Source organism: Drosophila elegans, unplaced genomic scaffold (assembly GCF_018152505.1).
Source record: "Drosophila elegans isolate 14027-0461.03 unplaced genomic scaffold, ASM1815250v1 contig_149, whole genome shotgun sequence".
Taxonomy (NCBI): Eukaryota; Metazoa; Arthropoda; class Insecta; order Diptera; family Drosophilidae; genus Drosophila; species Drosophila elegans.
The window spans coordinates 6,222,882-6,246,702 of record NW_024545513.1 but is presented as its reverse complement, the minus strand read 5'-3'; the positions used below and the strand labels follow the sequence as shown (position 1 = coordinate 6,246,702).

The 23,821-nt window shown below is 34.6% G+C and overlaps 1 protein-coding gene across 2 annotated transcripts; it reads right to left on the bottom strand.

The window, feature by feature from the left end:
* Positions 1-163: 163 nt before the first annotated feature.
* Positions 164-23,642, bottom strand: LOC108141078. Of its 2 annotated transcripts, none has more exons than XM_017264261.2 (7): positions 23,240-23,642; positions 4,247-4,647; positions 3,111-3,595; positions 1,772-2,777; positions 992-1,116; positions 823-929; positions 164-763 (listed from the first exon to the last, which is right to left on the bottom strand). In XM_017264261.2, exons 2-7 carry the CDS (start codon positions 4,535-4,537, stop codon positions 726-728), a joined length of 2,052 nt encoding a protein of 683 aa, XP_017119750.1. In that variant the 5' UTR covers positions 4,538-4,647; positions 23,240-23,642; the 3' UTR covers positions 164-725. The 2 variants fall into 2 exon arrangements, with proteins under 2 accessions (XP_017119750.1, XP_017119741.1); XM_017264252.2 differs by having other exon boundaries at positions 164-740.
* Between the last annotated feature and the right edge of the window lie 179 nt (positions 23,643-23,821).

Below are 23,821 nucleotides of genomic sequence, written 5' to 3'. Positions count from 1 at the left end.
TTGTTTAAAAATTAAGTATGCTGTTAAAAGGTAAAAAAAAAAGCTACCGACTAGAAATGTTAACCGAACTGTTATGTGTCCTGCTATCCAAAATATCGATAGCAACTTTTTACCGCCATGTTTTGAATCCAAAAAAAGAAATTACTTCATGTCGCTTCACATATAATTTTAATAGATATTATTTTATTTCGTTTTAAACATATTTTTTGTATGTAATACATATTGTTTGTGTTCGTTTCCGTTAGCTTATCAAAAAATTCACTTCACTTTTGTTTCGTATTATCGATTAACTAGATTCCATAGTTTATGTTTTTGAATTTCACTACCAAGAGAAATGTAATTTATCTCTAGAACAACACGTGCCCGTGTGTATTTATAATAGGTATTTCAATTAACTAATCCACGCGTGCCTCGGCATTAAACGTATATTTATATAGACATGTAGTAATATTATATATATTATGTAATATTAGGATCCTAAATGTGTAGAAGATCAGTTATAGTTGTGACCCGAGGTGTACAACAAATTAATGTGGAAATTGATTTAGGAAAGGGTTTTTGTGTGTTTCGGGACCTTAAACTAGCCTCGTCTAGCTGTCTTTTATCCTTGTGATCCTAGATCAGCCTGTGGCGTCGTTTGAGATTTTTCTGTAGTTTCTTCATGGTTGCGGCCTTGGTTGGTCCTCAAATCTGCGGACGTGTCCATAGTTCGCTCAGATCCTTCTTCAGCTTGCCCAGCTCTGCAAGTAGGGATTGGTTTGGACTTAATTCCCCAGTGAGTTTGTATTGGCCTTCGCCCAGGATTTTTTTTATTTAACTTACCCAGTTGAGCTGGCAGAACACCGCCATTTCGAAATCCCAAATCGAAGCGAGGCTGAACTCCCAACTGGCTCGCCGCGGTGGATCCCGAGTTGCGGAAGGCGGTGCCACTAAATCGGAATAATATAGGGATTACAAATATAAACTACCGCCTTGAAAAAAACCAACTCACCTATAAGGATGCTTTAGACAGCCATATACCTCGCGATAACGCCCATAAAGAGTGCCGTAGGATACGCCCAGGATGCGAGCGGCCTTCTTCATCTCGAGTCTTTTGTTTTTAATGGCATCCAAAACCTGAAACATATTAAGCCAAAACAATATTTGTAAAGATTGTAGGAAATTAAAGAACATATATTTATAATTTATGACCTATAACAATTAATTTTTATGGAATTTTGTCAACCTTTGTATTTTTACCCCCGTATAATCATTACATTTACAAAGCCTTTCAGTAATTTACGGAATTTTTATGGAATCATTACATTTTCAAGGCTTTTCAGTTAATTTATGATGAAAAAGCATTGTCACGCCCTGAACAATTTGTTTAATTTGTTTTCTTTTTTCATAGAATCATTCTAAATTTGTAGTTTGGCAACAAAAAAAAACTACAGAACAAAAATGATTGTCAGGTTTTAGAAGAAGAAACAAAAACGAAGGTCATTAAAAAACACTATATTTCATTAACAGTATTGCCAAATAACCAAAAAAAAACAGGTTTTAGTCAGTATTCGTCATTTAAATATTAGACTAGTGAACTTGTATTGCTAAAATCAATTTGAATTTTTATATTTAATTATTTATAAACGCACAGTCTTTTATATATGTATTTTTAAAACTAATAAAATTATAGTTAATTAAATTAAGAAAAAAATTAATTAAATTCGGAAAAGACTTTCAAAGAGTCACTGGAAAAAATCCCCATTAATATATGTATAATATTAAAACTTACACGCTTGGTAAAGGGTTCCTCCCAGAACTGTGGACGCCGCCCCTTGGCCAGATAGTCGTCCATCTTGATGACGTCCTGCCACTGCGACAGCTCCTCGTTTGTGAGCCGCAGCTCGGCGGCATCGTAGTCCTCCAGCTTGATGTCGGGATAGTCGGCGGCGGACAGTCCACTGGATCCAGATGGATCCATCTGGCCCCCGTTGCCGCTTCCACTGCCATTTCCGGCTGAGGCATTTGCCACTGCGGCGGCGGCGGCTGCAACGGCCACGGCAGCGGTGGCCGCGGCACTGGCCACATTCGGTCCAAATTCGTGGGCCATCAGCATGCCGTGCTCGTTGATCAAATAGGAGGAGCCACCAGATCCAGATCCAGATCCAGATCCGGAGCCACCCTCGTATTTGCAGGCAAAACTGGCCGGTATTACGACCGTTGGACGTGGCGACTCCGCCCTGTTCGCCACCAGATGCTCATTCTCGATCTCCTCCAGCGGCTGTGGCAGCTCGTCGGGTTCCTCCTTGGGCGGCGTGTCCACTTCCAGCTCATCCTCTCCGGATTTCTCGTACAGCCGACGGGCATGACGCAACTTGCCATGACGTTCGCGTCGCTCGCTGATCTTCTCCAGCTTTTTGGAGGCACTGGTACTGGTGGGGAGTACTTCCGGTTGCGATTCATCGCCGGCTTCCGTTTCCGGTTTGTTGGCCAACTCGCCATCGCTAAGGTTCTTGGGCGTAGAGCCGCCATTCGGCTCCGAATTGGACCAATCCTGACCAGCAACAGCCGACGGCTCCTGGTCACCAGCTTCCGGCTGGAGGAGCTGCTGTTGCTGCTGCTGTTGCTGCTGCTGGTGACGTAGACGCTGGCGCTGTTTGGGCGGGCAGGCGGCGGGCGGGGAGGCCATCGAGGCGGCATGGGCGGCCAGGGGCGGGTCCTCTACAAAGTGACGCGCCGTCTCCAAATAGGCACGCTGGGCAGGCTCCAAATTGGCGGCATACTGGGCCAGCTTGCGTCTGTGAAGCACAAAAAGAAACAAATTCAAAGGGAACAAATTAAAAAAAAATGCTTATTTAACATAAAAAAATCCTATTTCAACAGTGGTCAATAAAAATGTAGTTAGTCCATGTAAGATAATAATAAGATTTTTCGCTTTGATAATTTTATCCATTGTTATGACATTTTTATTTAATATTTCATTTGACTATCTGAAAATTAAATTAAAATGGATTACCCAATTACACAAAAATATGACGAATTTAAAACAAAATGATGCATTTAAAAAAAAAAATGATGGTTTGTGTTAATAAAACAAATAAAAAAAAGAAAATTAGAGATCTTAAACCTACACATTGAACACGTCGTAGGCGTCGTCTAGTGGCGGACGTCCCCGCTTGCGTTTGGGACCCAGGAAGTGTTCCACGGGTGCCACGCCCTCGAGCGATGTGCCCCCGGTTATCGCGCCCACTCCGCCCGAACCCGAGGTCCCCGGATGCGGCGTCATCACGGGCATGCGACCAAGCACACTCTCCATTCCTGGGGACAGGCGTTCCCGATCCCGATCACGATCACGATCCCGCTCCCGGTCGCGATCTCTGTCCAGGATCGTGGAACTGTGCAGATGCAAGGGTGGACCGGGTGGCTGGGGTTGCTGCTGGTGGTGCTGGAGGATGAGGTCCTGGGCGTAACTCTCCGCCAGATTGCGCGGCGGCGAGTGGAACTCGGCGGCAGGCATCGGAGGCGGCGGACCGTCCTCGTCATCGCGCCAGGTCACCTCGGCCAGCCCTTTGATCTTCAGGTCATCCGCGGTCTTCAACAGCGACGGCAGACTGGCCTACGGAACACAAAAGATGGTGTAATTAAGGGATTACTTTCCGGGGATTTATCACTTAATCACTGTATGAAACAAGAGGTTTTAAGAGGTGCACAAAAGCATGCTATACCATTTTTTAAGACCTGGAAGCCTAATGAGTACAGGCTAAATAACGACTATACATTTTTTATAGCATACTTAAGATACATTTTCAAAGATTTTACGCATGGTGTAATAAAGATTGTTAAGCCTTAGATGAATATTATCATATAAACATGTAAAATATTTTTTGATTTAATATCTAAAGTTCCTAGATAAGATTAAGATATATGTATCATTTATGGTGTGTGCCACAGAAATCACTGGGGTTTTGAAAGCTCTTCGAACGGTCTCCAAAAGTATGCAATAAAACATTAACGTCACTAACGAAACAAATCCTCTAAACGACCGGTTATGTTCAGATGGCCCTGAACGATTCCGGCGACAATAAAAAAAAAAAAAAAAAAAGACTTCTAGATTTTAAATATATTTTTGCATACTTTTTCACACCTTTTTAAATAGTTTCATAACGCTTGTGATTTCTGTAGGATATATAAATATATAATGAAAAATATTTTAAAACTAAACTTTACAGAATTGGGAATATTTTTGATTAACTTGGCTCCAACTCACATGCTCCACATTGATTTCCCCCTTATACATGAACTCGATGAGGCACTTGACCTCCGCAAAGGTCACGTCCTTCATAATGATGATCGGATCGCGTTCGCTGGCGTAATTGGAGAGCACGGTGTCGAAGAAGGTGCTGCAGGCGCAGAGGACGACGCGGTGGGCGCGGATGAGCTGGCCCTCGCAGGCCAAGGTCACGTCGCAGAAGCATCCGCGATCCAGGAGCTGGGAGAACATGGTCTGCAGATTGCTATGGTGGTACTTCCACCTCAGGCAGTACTGCTGCGGCAGCATGGTGGTGCCGCGCCTGCTGCTGCCCCTGATGGTGCTGCCTCTGGTGGTTCGTGGGGTTCGGATGGTTCTAGTGGTCCTAATAAAGGTCCTCTCCTTGGGCAATTGACTGCCTGGAAAACACAAAGAAATAAAACCGACTTTTATAAGCGATTGCAAAACTAACGTCTTCATAGTCACTTTAAAGAGGTATCTAAAGATTTTAAATCACTTTCAAATTTGCATATATTTTGTTTAACATTGAAAAACAGCTTCTGAAGAGACCCAAATAATTAATAATAAGCCTAAGACTTTAAGACTATCCTTTCAAAATATATGTTTTATTTGGCGAATATAGTCATTATTAATATTTCAGTATTTTTTTTAATAATTTGTTATTATTATTTGACATAAAATATAAAATCCTAAATTTGTATCTTACATTTTTTCGCCCACCTAGACAAGATATTGAACTGTTTATATTGGTTTTGGTCATGCCTGGAGCATTATAGATCCATCGATAAATTTATTAATCCTATAAATCCTTTCGCCGTGCGATGGTCTGTAAATGTCAATCGGAGGACATGCAGCTTTCGACTGTTTAATGAAAGGTTTTGCTTTTAGTTTTATTTTTTTTAAGCTTTTGGTATGCGTGGAACTTCTTGTTGCCCTTGTTTTAAAGGTATTTTTACGAATTAAATTCATCGCAATTTTTTCAGCCAAATAAATAATCGAAATTCCAGCTTTATGCGAGCAAGTCGGGATCGGGGAGAACAAAAAAAAAAAAAACAAGAGTCCTGCCAGTCATCGAATAGCGAGATGTTTTTTCCAGCTCCATTTCCCTGGCAACAAAGAAGCGCCAATGACTTCGGTGGGCGGGGCAGGAAAGTGGGCGGCAAGTATGGTAGTTTTTTCTTTCAGACTGCAAGCGCCATAAAAATGTTCGTCCTCGTTTTCATTTTATTATTATTCTTCTCTCTCCCCCTCCTTTATACACATAAAAAATTTTCATAATTTTTTTTCGCTTTTCTTTTTTTTTTTTGCACACTTTCATACAGCGCAAATATTATGCCCAAGGTAAAACTTTATTTTGTTTGTCGCCTCCTCCAGCTCCTACACATATATATTTATGTAATATATAAAAATATATATGGTATTTGGTGTACATGTACAAAATGAGTTGACGCTTAATAAAAAACACAATTTTCCCCCAACCCATGCAAACAATCTGTCAATATACTTAAACGCAATGTACGGAAAAAATGAAAAGAGCAATTATAAAATCCCTTTTGTTGTCGCTTTCCACAGATTCATCGTTATTGTAAAATCGAATCGACGTGACGAAAGAGCGAAATAAATTGATTTTCCTGGTAAAGATAATTCTACATAAAGCCTAAGAATGTTATTTTAATTAATTATTTAACATACATACAACAGTTGACAACGATAATCCGCTAAACGTATTGATTTTTATTAGTGTGCCACACAAATTAATCGCCTTCCAAATTTTATGACTAATCTTTTGGCATTTCTAATACAGCAATTTATTTTTAAGCTTTTTGTAATCCTCAATTAAAATTGTGGTCAAATATAGTTATGTGTGTAATTACAAACGTTAATTTGATAAGCTTTAATGGTACTAATTATAATATTCTAATCATCTTTAAATAATGTTTTAAAATGGTCGAATATTCCTGTTATCTATTAATTCTTAAGCCAGACCAGTTTATTTAATTTCATGCAAAGGGCTTGTTGGCTTAATTGTGTTAAACATAAATCCTAAGGAAAATAGGTTTATAAAAAGGTTAAAACCAGCTGTTACTGTTATATACTATATACTTTTGAGGATAATAGAGATATGGCCATATCTTTCCTTTCATCAACCCTTTCCACATCGGTTCCTGGTACGGTAATAAATTTTAAGAATTCCCCCAACAATTTTGTTAACCTTTTTTTATATCTGCCAACGAATTTTTGGATTTTTTGTCTCTTAAACTTTGTTTTTGCTTTTTCGTTTTTTTTTTTTTTTTTTTTTTGTGAAACGCATTCTTGCTTTTAGTACGAATAGCACAAGGGAAAAAGGAGCGAAAAAAAGGGTAGGACAATGGTAGGAGGATAAGAACTTTATGTTAGCTGCGTTTTATGTCCAGTGTACAAAATGGACCACACACACACATTTAGGGGAAAAAAGGACCCACACTCACACACATTTATTTTGGAAGTAAAGAAACTCCTAGCATGGGTCAAAATTCGCTCGAGAAAAGAAAAAAAACAAACGAGAAGACTTGTAGAAAAACGCTGCTGAAGAAAAAAGCTCGCGAACAGAATGCGAAAGCAAATTTCGCTTCACCTTTTTCAGCTGCAAGAAATGCCAAAGGAAAGTTGAAAAACAGAACAAACTACAAAAAACATCAGCAGCAGAACGCTGGCAAATAAATTGCACAAAAAAAACAAACATAACCTGGAAAAAAATGGGTAGAAAAAGCCAAGAAGAAAGGACTTCTTTGGCTAGTATATAAAAGAGTGCCATATGTACGGGTTTTTGTGTGCAGCATGATTGATATATAAAATACAGTCAAGCTTTATTTAATCGAAGGTAACTAAAAAACCTATAACGTAAAATATATTAAGCAAACTGGTCTTACAAGCACGTAATTCACACTTTTATATATCTTACGCTCCTTATATTAAGCATATAAAAAAAAATATTAAGGTAGTTAACTTTTTAAATTAATTAAAACAATTTCCCACTATGGAATGAGCGTAAATGATCTTCGAGGACTTTAATGTTCTAGTTTCGAAACTGACCTATAAAATCGTTGGCGTTCCTGATTTTTAAGAATATATTTCTTTTTGGCTTCATTTTTTAAGTATTACATACCTTTAAAAATACTTTTTTCCAGATTAAACTTATTGATACTTCACTGTATAAAATAGTGGCATTAAAAAACGCAATGTCCGGCACTCAAGGATTGTAGAAATGAGTTCGGTTTTCTGACTTGGCTTACTCACAATAATAGAAATCCCCCCTCCCCTCTGCAAGCACACATACACATAGACAAGAGTTAACTGCAAAGGGTTTTTGATCCCAATCTTTTCCCCAGCTCCTCTCTCTCACACACACACACACGCTAGGAGCGTTACACATTTAAGTTCCTTAAAATAAAAAAAAGCTATAACCCACACTGACAAACGTAAATAGGGTGGGTGTGTGGGTTGGCATAAAAAATACATGTTTTATTGTAGTATATTTTTCCCGCCAAGCAGTCGCAAACACATACACACATCCACACACACACGTAAAGCCCCTTTTTCTTTTGGATTTTCTCATGGAAAATATTTTTCAGTTTTTATCACATTTTTCTTCTTCTTTGGATTTCGTTTTGTGTGTTTTTTGCTGCATCTTTTTTATTATTTTACTTCTTTTTTTTTTTTGCTTCTCCACTGCTTGGAAGCAGTGCAGGGGTGAGGGGGTTTGAAAAGGGGGTGACGCAAAAAGGTTGCGAGCGGAAAAATAAAAATGAAAAAAGACATTACAGCGACTGCGACGTTGGAGAGAAGAAAAAATAAATAAATAAAAACACAAAAAGCTGGCAGAACGAAGGGAAAATAAAGAAAGGCAGGGTACAAAAAAAAAATGAAAAAAACATAACGACCGTTTCTCGTTTCATTTCGTTTCCCCCCATTTTTTTTTTTTTGCAGTTTTTCCCCCCTCTGCTCCTGCTTTTTATTATTATTTTCAGTTTCTGTCTTTCCCCATTTATTTTTCTTTCTTATTTTTCTCCCCATGTTTCTCTCCTACTTTTTAAGCTGTAATTTTTTACTTTATGTTTTTAATGTTTTCTGTGCTCCCTGCTCCTTTTTTTTATTTTCAGCAATTTTATCCTTTTTTTTAAATATCGATTTTCATGTCAACTTAAATGAAAGGTACACAGTTTTCCATACAAAAAAAAATAAAATAAACGGAATGTAAAAAAAGGCGAGTACGGAATTTATATGTGGACCTGTCAACTACGTGTGTGTGTGAGTGTGTGTGTGAGTATGTGTGTTTGTAATGCTTTTCTGCTTTTCCTTACTGTCTCTTTTTATTATTAATTTTTTTATTCACACACACATGGTTGTAGATTTTCCCCATTTCCTTTTTATAAATGCTTGGCAGGGACACACACAGCGAGGAAAACAACTCCAAGATACACGGAGAAATTTCCACTTTTTTGCTCCGGTTTTCCATTTTTTATTTTTGTTCTATTTTTTTTGTAGTTTTTCCTTAGCATTTTCCGGGCGGTTTATGGGTGGAGGTGGTAAATTCCAACCATGATTAATGGAGAACTCAATCGAGATAGATACAGTTTTATATACATAACTGAACATATACGACCAATACTTATGGGTTCTTACGTATATATATGTTTTTGAAATCACTCCATTTCTCAATGCCAATTTTCGATAGCAATCTATGGCGAATTTAAAAAACACAAAAGGATAATAAATTAAAAGGTTTCGCCCTTTATAAATACTTAGGATTTTCAAGCTCTTTGGTATTATAAATTCAAAAAAATGTTGAACCATTATAATTTGCGATCAAAATTGTATAATCCGTTCTTAAATTATACTTTATAGGATTCAGCTTAACCATTCCATTTTTTTTTTTGGATTTTAAGTGATTCAAAGCTAAGGATCAACAAGGATCAAGACAGGAATTATCCAAAACAATAAGTATGTGTTTTAGTTTTTATATGATTATAATTACTTATTTTAGAACAAAATTATAACCCCTTTTATATACAATAAGGATTTGTTAAGTTCAATATCTCTTTATCAAGTACTTAACAACAATGAATGGCAAAAATGATTTTAAATGATCTGTGCTAAAATGCAATAAGCCCCGGATATAATCTCCTTACGCTGCTTGCCTGGTAGTAATTAAACTGCTTGCCACGCTGACCTCACCTGAGCGACAAAAAGGGATAATCCCTGGACATAAACCGATATCGGAATGAACTCAAACGATGGGCACAAACGAAATTGGTTTTTATACTCAACAGAATGGAACGCAAAGGGGGGAGTGGGACCGGATAAAAAAAAATACTGTAACCGCATTATCAATTGTATTAAGGCACCGATAAGTGCAGGGCACCAAGTATATAACTCAATATATAATATAGGTGTGTCGCTATGTACACATTCTATACTATACATTATACACAACACATCCCTTTCCTGCCAACATCAATTTTCCTTCTTTATTTTACTGCTTCTTCCACCAGCACTTTTTTTTCTTCACTCGCTTTTGTAATTTGTATAATTTTTTAACATTGTCGACGCTGCAGCTCCTGTTTTTCAATTTTTTTTTTTGCGTTGGTTTTTTGCTCCTTGTTTTCCAGCTTGTTTTTTTTAAGGTTTTTTGTAGCTTTCCTTAACGTGCAGCAAAAAATTTTAATATAAATTTATGTGCTGGCAGAGGGAAAGGTTGGTGGAGGGGTGAGGGGGATAAACTTGTTTGCAAATGAAACACGGCAAAAACACTACAGTGTTTTACACAATTTTCATTTGGTTATTTTTAATATTAATAAAAATAATATAAAGCTTGCGAAAAATATATTAAAATGAGAAAGTTTCATATCCGTTTATTTCGTTGTTTATAGAGCTGGCAGTTATGACCCCTCCGGTCTAAAAAAAAAAAAAATACCCACCACCCCACGCATTTTATTGGGCCATAAAAAGTTTTAATAAAACAAGATTTAAAAAGAAAAATAACGATTTGAGTTCCTGCTTAAAATGGCCAGCTAAAAAAACCGAAATTGAAACAAAAAAAAAACAGAAATCCTAACGAAGAAGATATATTTACATCAAATTTGCTATAGATAATGAAATCCCGACCAGTTATTTAGTAAATTCATGCTGATTGGGCCCTTTTCTTTTATCTCAAATGAGAAACAAATTCCACAACAAAAAGTATGATTTTACTTATCATTAATGTCAATAAAAAGCTGAAGAATATTTATTTGATTTATGCAAACATGTTATCTCTTAGCCTTCTACTTTTTTCCGTTCAATCGAAAACCGCAGCAAAAGATATTCAAAGAAAACAGAAACCAAATACGATCTGCAGACATGCGAATTTCACATCGAGTACAACAAAACCACTAAATACTGAACAAATTTGCATCAAATACAGTGGAACTCCGATGAGTCAAACTGATAAATAGATTAGAAACGATAGTGAACTAACATTAATTTTATATTAAATATTTTTTTAATTATATTATGAACTATTTATTATTATTATATTACAACGAATCCTATCGACAGTTTTCGGTTAAAAATGTCCTTAATACTTACTTTAGAATCAAAAAATCGCTTTCAAATCATTTAAATCATTTCAAATCATTTAAATTAATATTTTTTATGGAGTTTTGTTCTGGTTTTGAGAAATCCTGACTGATGGCTTGGGGAAGTTTTACTGTTACAGTATCACAACGGGCTTTTTCAGCTTCTTTAGGAGCTTCCTTTTCTTCTAGCTCCCCAACTACAACTTGTCCGCTCTCCTGCTCGCATAAATATAACAATATGGTATACTATAGACGACCATCAGTTACCTAATATTCCTTATTATATACATATATGCGTTTGCCAAGAGATTAAATAATTCATACAATGATAAATAATTATCTTAGAACTTCGGTTTTATGAAATCTTATTTTTCGTGATGAAGTAAAAAATCTACACATTTCTATTAAACATCGAACATACATACCCTTGCACTCTACAACTTTACTGGGTATACAAAATAAAATAAACGAGACAACAGAAAGACCAAGTCAAATGAATAAGCAGTTTCTCCACTTCGGCTTCAAGCCAGAAAAAACACACACAAAAAAGAGAAAAGGAAACATCAACAAAAAAAAATAATAATAAGAAATGTAGAAAGAATTCGCATTCGAAAGCAATTCAAAGGAAAAATCTATGCGTTCTTTTGATTCTCGCTTTCTTGGCAAATTGGTAGGAGTTTTTTCTTTTTGCGAAAGCGCGCGTTATGTTTCTTTTAGTACCCATTATAGGATGCAAATGCAGAAGGTTGTTCTCGGATTTCTATAAATATTTACAGTAGCAATTTAAACAAACAAATGAAGTCGCATTTGTGACAGCGAAATATGGTTATATTTAAATACAATACAAAAACATATTTGTAGTACTTGGAAAGCATAGATACCGATCAAATAAATAATACACTTAATTATAAATTATAGTTAAATTAAAAAAAAAACCCCATTTATGTTAAATGGGTACCTCCTATTCGAAACACATTCACACGCTCTGTTTTGCTGCTGATTGCGGATGGGCAACAATTCGAAATTCATATTATTAATAAGTAATAAAAAGAAATGAAGAAAATTGCCAAGGAACACAGAACACGCAGCAGCAGCAGCAGCAAAAATCCAGAAAAAGAAGCATCTCAAAGATACGCAGGTTTCCCCCTTTTTTGTAGGCACACAAATATATACATATGTATGTATATGTTCATTTGGCAGATTCTGCGGTTGCGATGCCTTTGGGTTCTTGTGTTTTCTTTTTCTTTTTTTTCTTTTTTTTTTGGTATGCCAAATGCCATTGGCTGTAGAAAAAAAAAACGGACCTAGGCCAAGAAAGGGAATGGAGGTCTAAATTGAAGTCCAAGATCAAGACCAGGTTCCACGTCCCCCGATCTGCAGCGAAATATACAATTGCGAATAAGGCCAAGTGCAATAACACTTAATACAAACATAAACATACATACATACATACATACATACATACATACGCAACATCAAAAAGCCTTCTGCCCCCAAAACAACAAAAAATAAAAAAACCAACCTGCAAACCAGCAACAACAGCAACAACAACAACAAGAAATGTGCAACTTTACTTTACGATCCTCTATAACTATGATATTGCCAATGTTGTTATTGTTCTTGTTGGCAAAGTGCATTCGCCTTCTGTTTTTGTTGTTGTTATGGTTTTCGCTGTTGTTTTTGTCGTGTGTTGACTTATGCAGCTTCTTCTTCTCAGCTTTTAAGCCCCCTCTACCGCATTATGCCTATATGACACTGACTAAAAGAAAAGGTCCTTACTTAATACAAATTGTATAATGCCACAAAAAAATACCTAAAGAACTTAAGTAACTAGTAGTAAAATTATAAAGCAGTTTGATAAAAATTTTATTGAGAACAATTAAATTAATGCAATATCAATGTTATATTTTGGCTAATATGGTAACAATTCAATTCGTTTTAAAATGACATGATGGCAATCCAGCTGTTCTTCACAATAAGGTAATATAACAATAACAGTTTAAAGTAAGATGCTACATATAGTCAGTATTTAATTTAAGCTTCATTATATTGGTTATTTCTTTTATATTTATATAAAATATTATTGAATTATTATTACTATTTTATTTTATTGCAATGTCATAAAGGCATAATTTATCTGAGCTTTTCTAAACAGTTTCCTTTCTTTTTTTTTTTTAGCTGGCTTTGTTGTTGTGGCTGTTCTTGTTGAAATTATTAGACAGCAACAACAACAATAGTACAAAAAAAACGCAGCGTCCAGTTTGGCACACACAGACACACACACTGTTGAAAATAAAGAAACATATTTTCTTTTTCTTTCATTTTTTTTTTTTGTTGCCCCGGGCATTCAGCGCATCTGTGTAACCTCAAGGTTGCTGAACCTCAAAGGAGCTGGAAAAAAGGGGGTGTACAAAGGTGGAAGAGGAAGAACAGCAAGCGTACGACAAGAATAACAATGCAAAAAACAGGACTTTACCATAAATAGAGTCCTAGCCAAATAACCAGATTGTATTTTCTTGCTGTCTCCCCTTACATCTAATTTTGGTTTAATTTTTTGTTGTCACATATTTTTTAGCAGATTAAGAACTAATAAGGGGGTAACAAATAATAGAATAGAAAATGTATTATTAAAATTAATAAATATTATTAAGACTAAACAAAATTGTTATTTGCTAAAAACTCTATTTTCAATAATCAATTTAAGGAGAGTTAAATAAGCATATTTATTTAAAAGTAAGCAAACAAGTAAGAGTTAACGACATCGCCTTTAGTTGGAAATAAACGAAATTTTAAGAAAAAACCGATTTCGTTTACATTTTGCCATCTCTCTTTAAGCAAGCACAAATTTATATAAACAGTTGTATTCCAATAAACTGCAAGATATCAACTCTAAGTGTAATATTATATTATCGCATAAACATAAAAACCAAAAAAGTATTCTCAAACATACAACTTTTGTAAAAAAAAGTTTTAAAAAAATTACTCTCACTGACTGTGAGCCTCATAAATGTCTTAGCCCGATAAATCAATCAGGTAGATGGGTTTTAAATCAAGTCAAGGTCTAGACAAAGGCCATAAAGAATATTTGCGAAGATCTCGAAAACTTTTTTTCCGGGGAAAACGCCAAAGGAGCCGAAAACGCAACACCCAATGGTCAATGGTTTGGAGCAGGTGCACCAATGGATGATGGGATGACTTGGATTGGACGCCAGAAGGGATCTGTTGGAGAAATTCCCTTTTTGCCTCGGCTTTCCTACCTTGTTAGCTGATACTACTTTTGCTGCTGCTACTGCTGCTGCTTGTTCTTTTGCTGGAAAAGCTGCACAAAAACCTGGCTGGCTAAAATAGCAAACAAAAAACATAAAAACACATCGAATAAAACAAAACCAAAAGGAAGAGAGCAAGCGGAAAGCACAAATTGCAAAGCTGGAAAAAGGAAAAGCTGCTTTGCACAATCTTAGAGGGGAAATCGGGGGAAATAGAGGAAGTTACCCACTAGTAAATGCACTGAGAAAAGTCTTTACAAATTTGCAATCTATCATCAAAGTTAATTTAATTGTAGTATTTTTATAAGCCATGTGGATTACAAAAATTGTATCTATAGTAATTTACATTTAATATATTTTCTATGATTACGAATATGATTTATATACTTCTTAGGGAGCCCTAAGAAACTTCAACATATAAATTTTTTAATTTTTCTAAATATTAAAGAGAGTATATATGAAATTTAAAAAGTTAACTAAAATAAGTTTGAAGTGTCCATTTTATAAAGAAATTCCTTATGAAATATGTAACTATTTACTTTTAAAGATTATTATTAAGTAAATATTTGTTTTTTTATTAATATATATATGAGTTTTTCTCTATGTGTAGCTGCTACCAGCTATTTCTTCAGCTTCGTTCTTTCTATTCTATTTGATTTTTATACCCTTGCAGAGGGTATTATAATTTCAGTCAGAAGTTTGCAACGCAGTAAAGGAGACATCTCCGACCCTATAAAGTATATATATTCTTGATCAGCATCACTAGGCGAGTCGATCTAGCCATGTCCGTCTGTCCGTCTGTCCGTCTGTCCGTCTGTCCGTCCGTTTATATGCAAACTAGTCTCTCAGTTTTAAAGCTATCTGCATGAAACTTTCCCAAAAGTTGTCTTTCTATTGCAGGTAGTATATAAGTCGGAACGAGCCGGATCGGACGACTATAGCATATAGCTCCCATAGGAACAATCGGAAAAATAAATGAAAAAAAATTATAACTTTGCTGTTTTTTAATTTTTTGTTTAGTTCTTCGACATTTAGTAATGGTTAAATATTTCCGATTTACGTTTTAAATTTCATCAAAATCGGACGACTATAGCATATAGCTCCCATAGGAACAATCGGAAAAATAAATGAAAAAAAATTATAATTTTGCTGTTTTTTAATTTTTTGTTTAGTTCTTCGAGATATAGTAATGGTTAAGTATTTCAGGATTATGTTTTAATTTTCATCAAAATCGGACGACTATAGCATATAGCTCCCATAGGAACAATCGGAAAAATAAATGAAAAAAATTATAACTTTTCTGTTTTTTAATTTTTTGTTTAGTTCTTCGACATATAGCAATGTTTAATTATTTCAGAATTATGGTTTAAATTTTATCAAAATCGGACGTCTATATCATATAGCTCCCATAGAAATAATAAAAATATATAAAATAACTATCTTATAATTAAGCTGCAAATCATCATAGTTTCAATGTTTTTCAGCATATACTCAAGTAAATCATAATTTAAATATTTTCAAAAGTATTTAATTCATGCAATAGCTGCAAGGGTATATGAACTTCGGCTTGCCGAAGTTTGCTTTCTTTCTTGTTTTTTGTGTTTTTGGTGGCGGCGCATGAAAAAGCCGAAGACGCTGCAGATACAAATGTAAGATGTAAGATACTCGGGGGAAAAACTCACTTGCTGAGGGGGAAAAAGAACATTCATCAAGAAAACTGTCGTCGTTTTCTGTGTGTTGTGTGCTGTGTATTGTGTGCAAGCGAGCTGTACGGCATTTGGTATCTGTATCTTTAGCCGGTGCCCGTGCCTCTGTATCTGTAAGTACGTTAGCCTCCGCCGCGGATTCTAACTCATATTACTGCCTTGTTTACTGGCTTTTGCTTCTTGTTACCAACATCGCAGCATCGGTACTTTGGGGGTTCCCCCTCCAGTCAACCATTTGTTTATGTCGGTGTTTTGTGTCTATTCCGCCTGCTCATTCGTTTTTATTTTCATTATTTATCATATTTTTTCACCGCGTCTAATGTTAACTTAAATATTATTTCTGTATAGTTCGTGGAAAACCCACAAAAGTGTGCGCAAAAAGTGAAAGACCAAAAAAATGGAGGTAGACAAACGTAAAATCTGTAGGAAAAGGTCAAGAAGAGCTTGGTTTACCAGGGTAAATAAAAAAAATTAAGCAGGATTACCTGCTCACTAAAGAAAATACTAAAAAAGTAACAACGGTTTTTAAGGGTTTTTATTTTACTTATTATATTTTAGATTGCCTGTTTTAGAACATCGTTATTATGAAGGTATTGAAGGTCTTCTAAATGTACAACTTTGTTATCCATTTACTTGAGCAACGAACGGTGAAGAAAATATTCCAATCAAGAAGAACAATTTCGCCAAAATCCCAACTGACTTTTACTATTTCATTTAAAGTACTTTAATAACAAAAGCTCGACTACAAAATAAATGGAGAACATAGGAAAATAACAGCGTAACGAAAACAAAAAAAAAATTAAGTTAAGAGAAAAAACGTTGATGATGATGAAGGCGAAATCTCGGAATGAGAAGAGCAGAGTTTTTGCCGCTTGTCTCCTTGAAATGAGAATGTTGATACCGTGCAATTAATGGGAGTGCAAGGGTATCCTGGACAAGGGTAGAGAACAATGAACTTAAAATGATAACACATTATTTTATTATTTTCTGGCTCACAAACTTTCTTAAAAACATAAGAGTTATTTTATAGCTTCTCTTATATTCCAGTTATAAGCCTATGTTTTTTTGGCACCCCATATTATAGAGACCTAGAAAAATCCCTAGTGACTTTATGGATATTTCCCTGAACATAAAGTCGATATTGCAAAATGAAATGCATTTTCTACAGTTGTTTTTATGAAGCTGACTGGTAAAACCCACTATTACTAGATATCTGTTAGTCGTTGCTATTTTGAAATGGCTTTTTTACTGGCTGGGTGTTTTTTGCTGCTTACTTTTTTCCGAAACAAAATCTGTGTTTTCCTTTTTTTGGGCACTTTGTAATTTATTACGTTTTTTGCTGTTGTTGCTCCGTTCGAGTATTTTATAAAATTGTTCAATTTTTGCACGAGACAATGTCGCAGGGTCGCCCCAGTCTTTCGAACCCCGCCCCCTTTGGAAATCCCTCCATGAAAAGCAGCAGTAAAGTGGCGCTGGAAAACGAAAAATAATACAAAAAAAAAAAAAAAAACAGAAGAAAAAATAAAGGAAAAGTGGGAGGGGCAAGGAAAAGCGAACCAAAGTGAATATTGAGATATTTTCCATGCTGACAACTCGCTTGGTTCGCTTCGTTTTCGGTTTCGGTTCGTTCAAAAGTGATTTACTCTTTTGGTAATGTGCAAGACCCTCCCTCTTTTCCCCGATTTCCCATCCATTTTTTTCCCTGCATGTTTATGTGCAATTTTCCTTCACACACACTTGCCACTTTTGCCACATACAGTTACAACATATCTGCACTTTTATAATATATAAGAGCTTTTCTCTAAAAAAAAGGGGAGTACTCAAAAAATAAAACACAAAAAAGCACAAATGAATAAAATGAATTGGTAGAGACTGAATCCGTTGATACCCTGTACAAATGAGTGTTAAATTTTAATATCCCTCTCTTTCAACAAGTTGATGGCATTCCATTTTATTTCCATTCGACCTTGCAAAAGGGATGTCTCTACTCGTTCGTTTGTTGCAAATTTGATGAAACTTCTAATAGATCCCTTGGGTTTTAGGGGAAGCCAAAAAAGGAGTAGCAAAAGTTTCCGTGAAAAACCTAAGATTCGGATACCGCGGCTGGAATACACTATTTTACATTTTAAATTCACAACTAAATGTGGCCCATGGTGAACGAATGTGATTCAATATGTCCACATAATGTGACCGAATGCGATAAAATGTGTTCGAATAGTGTGACCGAATGACACATTAAATCAAGGCAAACAAAGTTTCGAATATAAGACTCGTGGAATCAAATACACTTACTAACTAAGAAGTTCAGTTTATACTAACATTTAAAAAAATGTTTGATTTTAGTGAAGGGTATACAAATAAGTATAGCCAAGAGTTTTAAGCGCCACTTACAATTTTGTTCTGTGCAAAATATAAATGAAGGTTTTTACTACAACTCATGTTCTTTTTTTTCCACCTTCTTACCTTCCCCAACGCCGGAAAAGTTCGTTCGTTCATTCGGTTACAGTTTTCTTTGCCCGCCCTTCTCCCCTTTTTAAGCTTATAGTTTTTCCTCCCTTTGCCAAGCGCGCCAAAAAAAATTGAGTAGGAAAAATGGGTAAGATGGGGGAAAAATGGGGAAAAGCGGACAGGCAAAAACCGAGCAACAGTAAAACGAACGTTTTTTCCCCTTTTCTTTTCTAGTGGAGAAGTGGGGAGGATTTTGGGGGTAAATAAATTAAATGCTTGACTTTATTTTGCCCAGCGATGTTTGCCTTGTTTTAATATTTTCCTTGCCTTTCTCTGGATATACTGTTCTCGTTTTTTACTCGTATTTTCCTTTTGTCCCCATCACTTTTTGTTGTATTCTTTAGCTTTTTTTGTGCCTTTTTAGAGCATGATTTGTAGTTCGTTTCGTTAGATGGAATTCCAATCTGCTGGCGAACAAAAGGGTGGAAATTTACTAAAAGATTTCCATAAGTTCTCATTGGACGGCGGGGAAAACGGGTCGAGAAAGAGGGAGTACAAAGGGATACACTTTAAACCTGTTGCGGTTCAAAGAACTTGATAAAAACTTATATTTCTTCAGGAAAAGCGTATAAAAAGTATTTACTTATCTACGTTTTTTTTTACATATTGATATAATATGTATTGGTCGTAAACTACTGATACAGAAATAAACTATGTAATCTGCCCTATAATCTTTAAAACAGCTTTTCATTGTTGCACATGATGAACAAAAAAAAGATTAAGTTTAGTTTTATAAAGTTTTTTTTCATATATATCAACAAATATATTTGGCGCATATGCGTATATAATTTATCACTTATACGCAGTGTTGCCTTGACAAAACTTATTCTATTAACAAAATGTTAGATATTTTTTAGTTTTCCACTTCATCGATAAACAACTTTTTAATTGCCTAAGGGTCCACTCTAATTTCCCTGCATTCCAACAAAACACTCGAAAACTAAATCAAATTTACACAATGCATTTTTGCAAAGCGCTCTTATCAGCCAAGGTTTCTGGCAAAAAAAATAAATAAATAAAAAAAACCAAACAACAATTGAAAAGTACAGCAAAAAGTGTGCGGCTAGGTATATAAATTAAATTAATATAAAAGTAAATATAATTGAATCAGTAACACAATTTAAGCTGAAATATTGTTGCAAATTAAATAGAAATAAAATACCACATTGCCACGGAAGCGGATAAATTAAAAAAGCGAAGGAAACAAAATTAAATTAAAATGTATTAACAAAAAAAAAAAAAACAATAAAAACGAAAAAAAAAACAGACAAACCACAAAAAACGTTTTGTGATTCATAATTTCGATTCGTATTCGGTTTTTGTTGCTATTATTTTGTATATATATAAATGTGTGTTTTGTTTTTTTTTTTTTTTTTTGGGTTTTGGGTGATTTTTGTAGAGTTTGCTTTTGTTCCCCATTTGGAGTGTGCGTGTGATTTTGTTTGTTTTTTATCTTTCCTATTTGAAAATGTTTTTTTTTTGTTTGTTTTTTTTTTCTGGCGGTTAATTGCATAAAAATAGAGGCCGTATTGGGGTTTGCCTTTTTTGTGATTTTCGATCGCGACATAATTTGATTTGAAAAACCTTGGACAAACGAAAAATGAAAAAGAAAGAAACTGGGAGCCAAAAGAATTCTCAACTTTCGAAGGGCGATTAAATGGAGGGGTTCGGGCATTTTTCTCTACTTTTCTTTATTATTTCCCATTGTTTCGCTTGGCTTTATGCGACGGAAATAGTTTTTATCTCTCCCCCATTGCTTTGATTTCAGTTGTTTTTTTTTTCTTCTTTAGTGCCCCAGTATTTTTACCACTTCTCGTAGTTATCAGTCAAATTTGCCTAACGTGTTTGTTAGTTTTTATTTTATTTTTATTGTCTTGCTCCGCGCACATTCACAAATACATCACAATAAATATATATTTATGGCGTTGTTAATTTTTGTTTTCATTTTTCTGATTTGCCCTCTGCAAAGTAGTTTTTTGTTTGTTTGTTTTTAATTATAAAAATGAGCTGATATCAGCAGAATGAGGCAAAAAAAAGGCTCGATGAATAAGAAAAGGCAGCCACAAAAAATTGAACCCTTTTATTACAAAGCCGAACAGAAATGAAAAAATGAAAAGCCTTGTGAACAGTTCAAGGAAATTGTTTTCATTCCCATAAAACAAAAAACATTGAATAAATTATAGAATTTTTGCTTGTGAGCTCACAATAGACATTCGAAATTTGTCAATCATTATTTACTCATTGCAAATTATGTTTTTTTTATTTTGTAAAGTCGCAAAACATAAACTACTGAAAATTTGCGTAAGAAGCGAACTTTATTTACCTTGCCCACTAACAAAAGCACGTACATTTGCAGAGTAAACTAAACTAAAGTTAGTGTGACAAATATATAAAAAAAAAAACTGTTAAGACAACAACAAAATAATCAGACACGAAAAACAATATTTCGTGTCAAAATTTTGTGTCGTTTTTTGCTTTATTTCCTACTGTTGTTTTCGTTTTTTTTTTGTTCGGTTGCGGAATAACACGAAAATAAGTTTGATTTTATTTTACTTGGCAGATTATTGTGACAAGGCTTTGGGAATACTCTATTTATCATCGTGTTTTTTAAATTGATAATTTAAGTTGGGATTTATCTTCGAGCAACAAGCTGCTTTAATTTGTTAAGAAAAAAAAACATTTTTATGAGCTTTGAAAATATTTCGAAACCCCCTTGGATTTTGGATTTTTATTTTTTCCTTTACCCCCATATTTCGTTCGCTATTCAGTTATTTTCCAAAGAACACATGAATAAGTCAGGATATTTAAATTGCAACTATGCATATCTACGTGTATATCTGGCAGTTATAATGTGCTTTGAAAAGTGGTATTTTAAATCGTTTTGAACTCATTATACACTTCCCTTTTCATTATTTTTGAAATTCTAAAGCGTTTTAAAATGCATTTTTTTTTTCATTTTGTATGGGTAAATAATATAAGTACTAATCTTATAATTAAAGACTAGAATTTTAGAGAAGTATTATTGATGTTCCTCATATAATTTTCGTTAATATAGGAAGTAGAATTTCTAAATAAAAACCTTTTATCTTTTGGGTGTAGGTTTTCTCGTTTCAAAATGATATGGAATCCATATTATGGATACTCCCAGATTTTTAGGGCCGTAAGGGGGCGTGATACTATGGTTGCTGACCTGCCCTTGTTTTTGTTTGTTTTCACTTTGTTTTGTTTTTGGACAATGAACTTGAAATTTGGAGCACGCGCTCACATGTAATTGAAATGTGTGTGAGTGGGGCGAAGGAGAGAGGGAAAGAAGGGGGGCAGAAGAAGATGGGAAAGAGATGGAGAGCAAAAGAGAGAGAGCACTCACGCACACAAATACTTACACAATGTACCCAGGGGCAGATCTACAGTAACGTTTTAGGGGAGTATTTTTTAATATAGGCATAGAAACTTTTTGAGAACAACAAATGTTAAAGAGTTCCGCAATTGTTGGGGGGAACTCATTTAAATATTAAATATGTTTTAAATGATTTTGTGTTGATTTTAAATAGGTAAATTTTTTTTAAAGTGGAAACTTTTTGGAAAATCAAATTCACTAAATAATTTTGTGTTGATATCACGCCGATTTATAATGACTTTTAGGAGTAACAGCCCTCTTTTTTAATGACGCTCGGCCCCCACATTTTTGCATCCGCCCCTGACTGACACAATCACACGCAGATTTTGCGCCTCTCTCTCTTCTCCTCCCCTTCCTCATCCTTCTCTATTCGCTGTTTTTTGCGCAGGCGAATGCCGCTGTGAAAACAAAAAATTGAATAAAACAGCCGACAAAAACAAAAGGCCAGAGAAACGTTGACGGCGACGTCACTCAAATGCGATTTGCAATTTTAATTTTTGCCGTTCATGTTTTTCATAGTTGCTTGTTTTTTTACTTTTAGTTTTTTGTTCATATTATTAAAGTTGTAAAAATGAATTGCAATACAGACGAGAGAGAAACGTAAATTGCAAATTGCTTTTGCCGTCAAGGCGGAAATGCTTCTCTCAAAAAAAAAACAATAGTACCAAAAAACAAGAAAAATAAAGTTAAAAACCACAACAAAAAATATGACAAAAAATGGTATAAAAAACTGACAAAATCTCCGCAAAATATGTTAAGCTATACAGACATGGTAGAAATAATAGAAAAAGGTTTAAATAGATCTAATTTTTAACCACAAATTTTTTGAAAGAAAAGTTATATGTATATTTAAATGTTTTTAAGATTCATTAATATTTTTTTAAAGATCTACTACTATTTTAAGCACGACTGTAGTGGATTTACAACAATGGAGAGCGCGGGGAAATTTGTGGCGTTTTTCCAAAAGCCGCAAAAAACTTAATTATCAACCTTAGACAGAAAAACAAAAAGCGTTAGACAAAAAATGTAAATTACTGGCCTATGAATTTAATTTATTTTTTGCAGCTCCATGCGTTTTTTTTCTGCTTTATCGTTTTTTTTTGTTTTATCTTGGCAATTATAAAAAAAAATTACAATAAGTGAAAAAAATGGCAATCGTTTCCTGGGCAAAAAAAAACAATTGTTTACAATAATTGCATATGATTATTATTTATGTCAATTTCGAATATTTCGCTGGCAAAGTCAACAAACCCGGAAACCTTCGACGAGAACAACGGAATTTTTATCGTAATATTTTGTTCGTTTTTTTTAACAAAAAACACGCACAAAACAAAACATGCAAAAAAAAAAAGCACAGAATATATGTATTATTAAAAAAGGGGAGAGCGACGACCAACGACAACAAAAACAATAAAAAAATCACACAAATAACACACAACTTTTGTTTGGCTAAAAATATAACGACGTTCGTTTTGCGTGTCTTTTTAGCACATGAAATAAATAATTTGTTTTCTCACCTTTTCTTTATGAGTTTTCGCGGTATCTTTTCTTTCGTTTTTTTGTTTTGTTATTCGAATTGAATTGCACACGCAGCAGATTTTGGCGAAATAAATTCATTCATTCATACATTTTCTGGCTTGCAATTTTCATTTTTTCTTTGTGTAACATTTAAAAAAAATCCAAATTTCATCAAAATTTCAAATCGCGCGCTTTTTTTTTTTGGGCTAACGGTTAACACTCAAAATAATACAATTATTCAACACAAGCCACGAAATTGTCATTAAAGTGGCATTTGAATAGCAGAAAATTACAAAACATATATCTGTTTGTTCTCTTTGAAATATTTTAGAATATTTGTTTATGGTTTTGTTTATAATTTTCCGGGGATATTTTCCTTTCCGGCAAACACACTGCGATGTTACGAATTTTCGAGTGAAAAAGATTGAGCTTTGCGTGTTGGTTATATAGACTTTTGCTGGCATCAGTGTGACCGCACCGCTAGCGATAAAAAAATACCATCTTACAAAATAAACGTTAAAATGAATTTACTTACTATAATAATAGTTTAAGTACATTTTGAAAAGGGCGATTTTGAATAT

Excerpts from the sequence above, each read along its gene's own strand:
- LOC108141078 (XM_017264252.2), bottom strand. The coding sequence starts at position 4,537 with ATGCTGCCGCAGCAGTACTGCCTGAGGTGGAAGTACCACCATAGCAAT. Across the intron at positions 2,778-3,110 it reads GCCTACGACGTGTTCAATGT|ACGCAAGCTGGCCCAGTATG; the intron begins GTAGGTTTAAGA and ends TGTGCTTCACAG. Across the intron at positions 930-991 it reads TGTCTAAAGCATCCTTATAG|TGGCACCGCCTTCCGCAACT; the intron begins GTGAGTTGGTTT and ends ATTCCGATTTAG.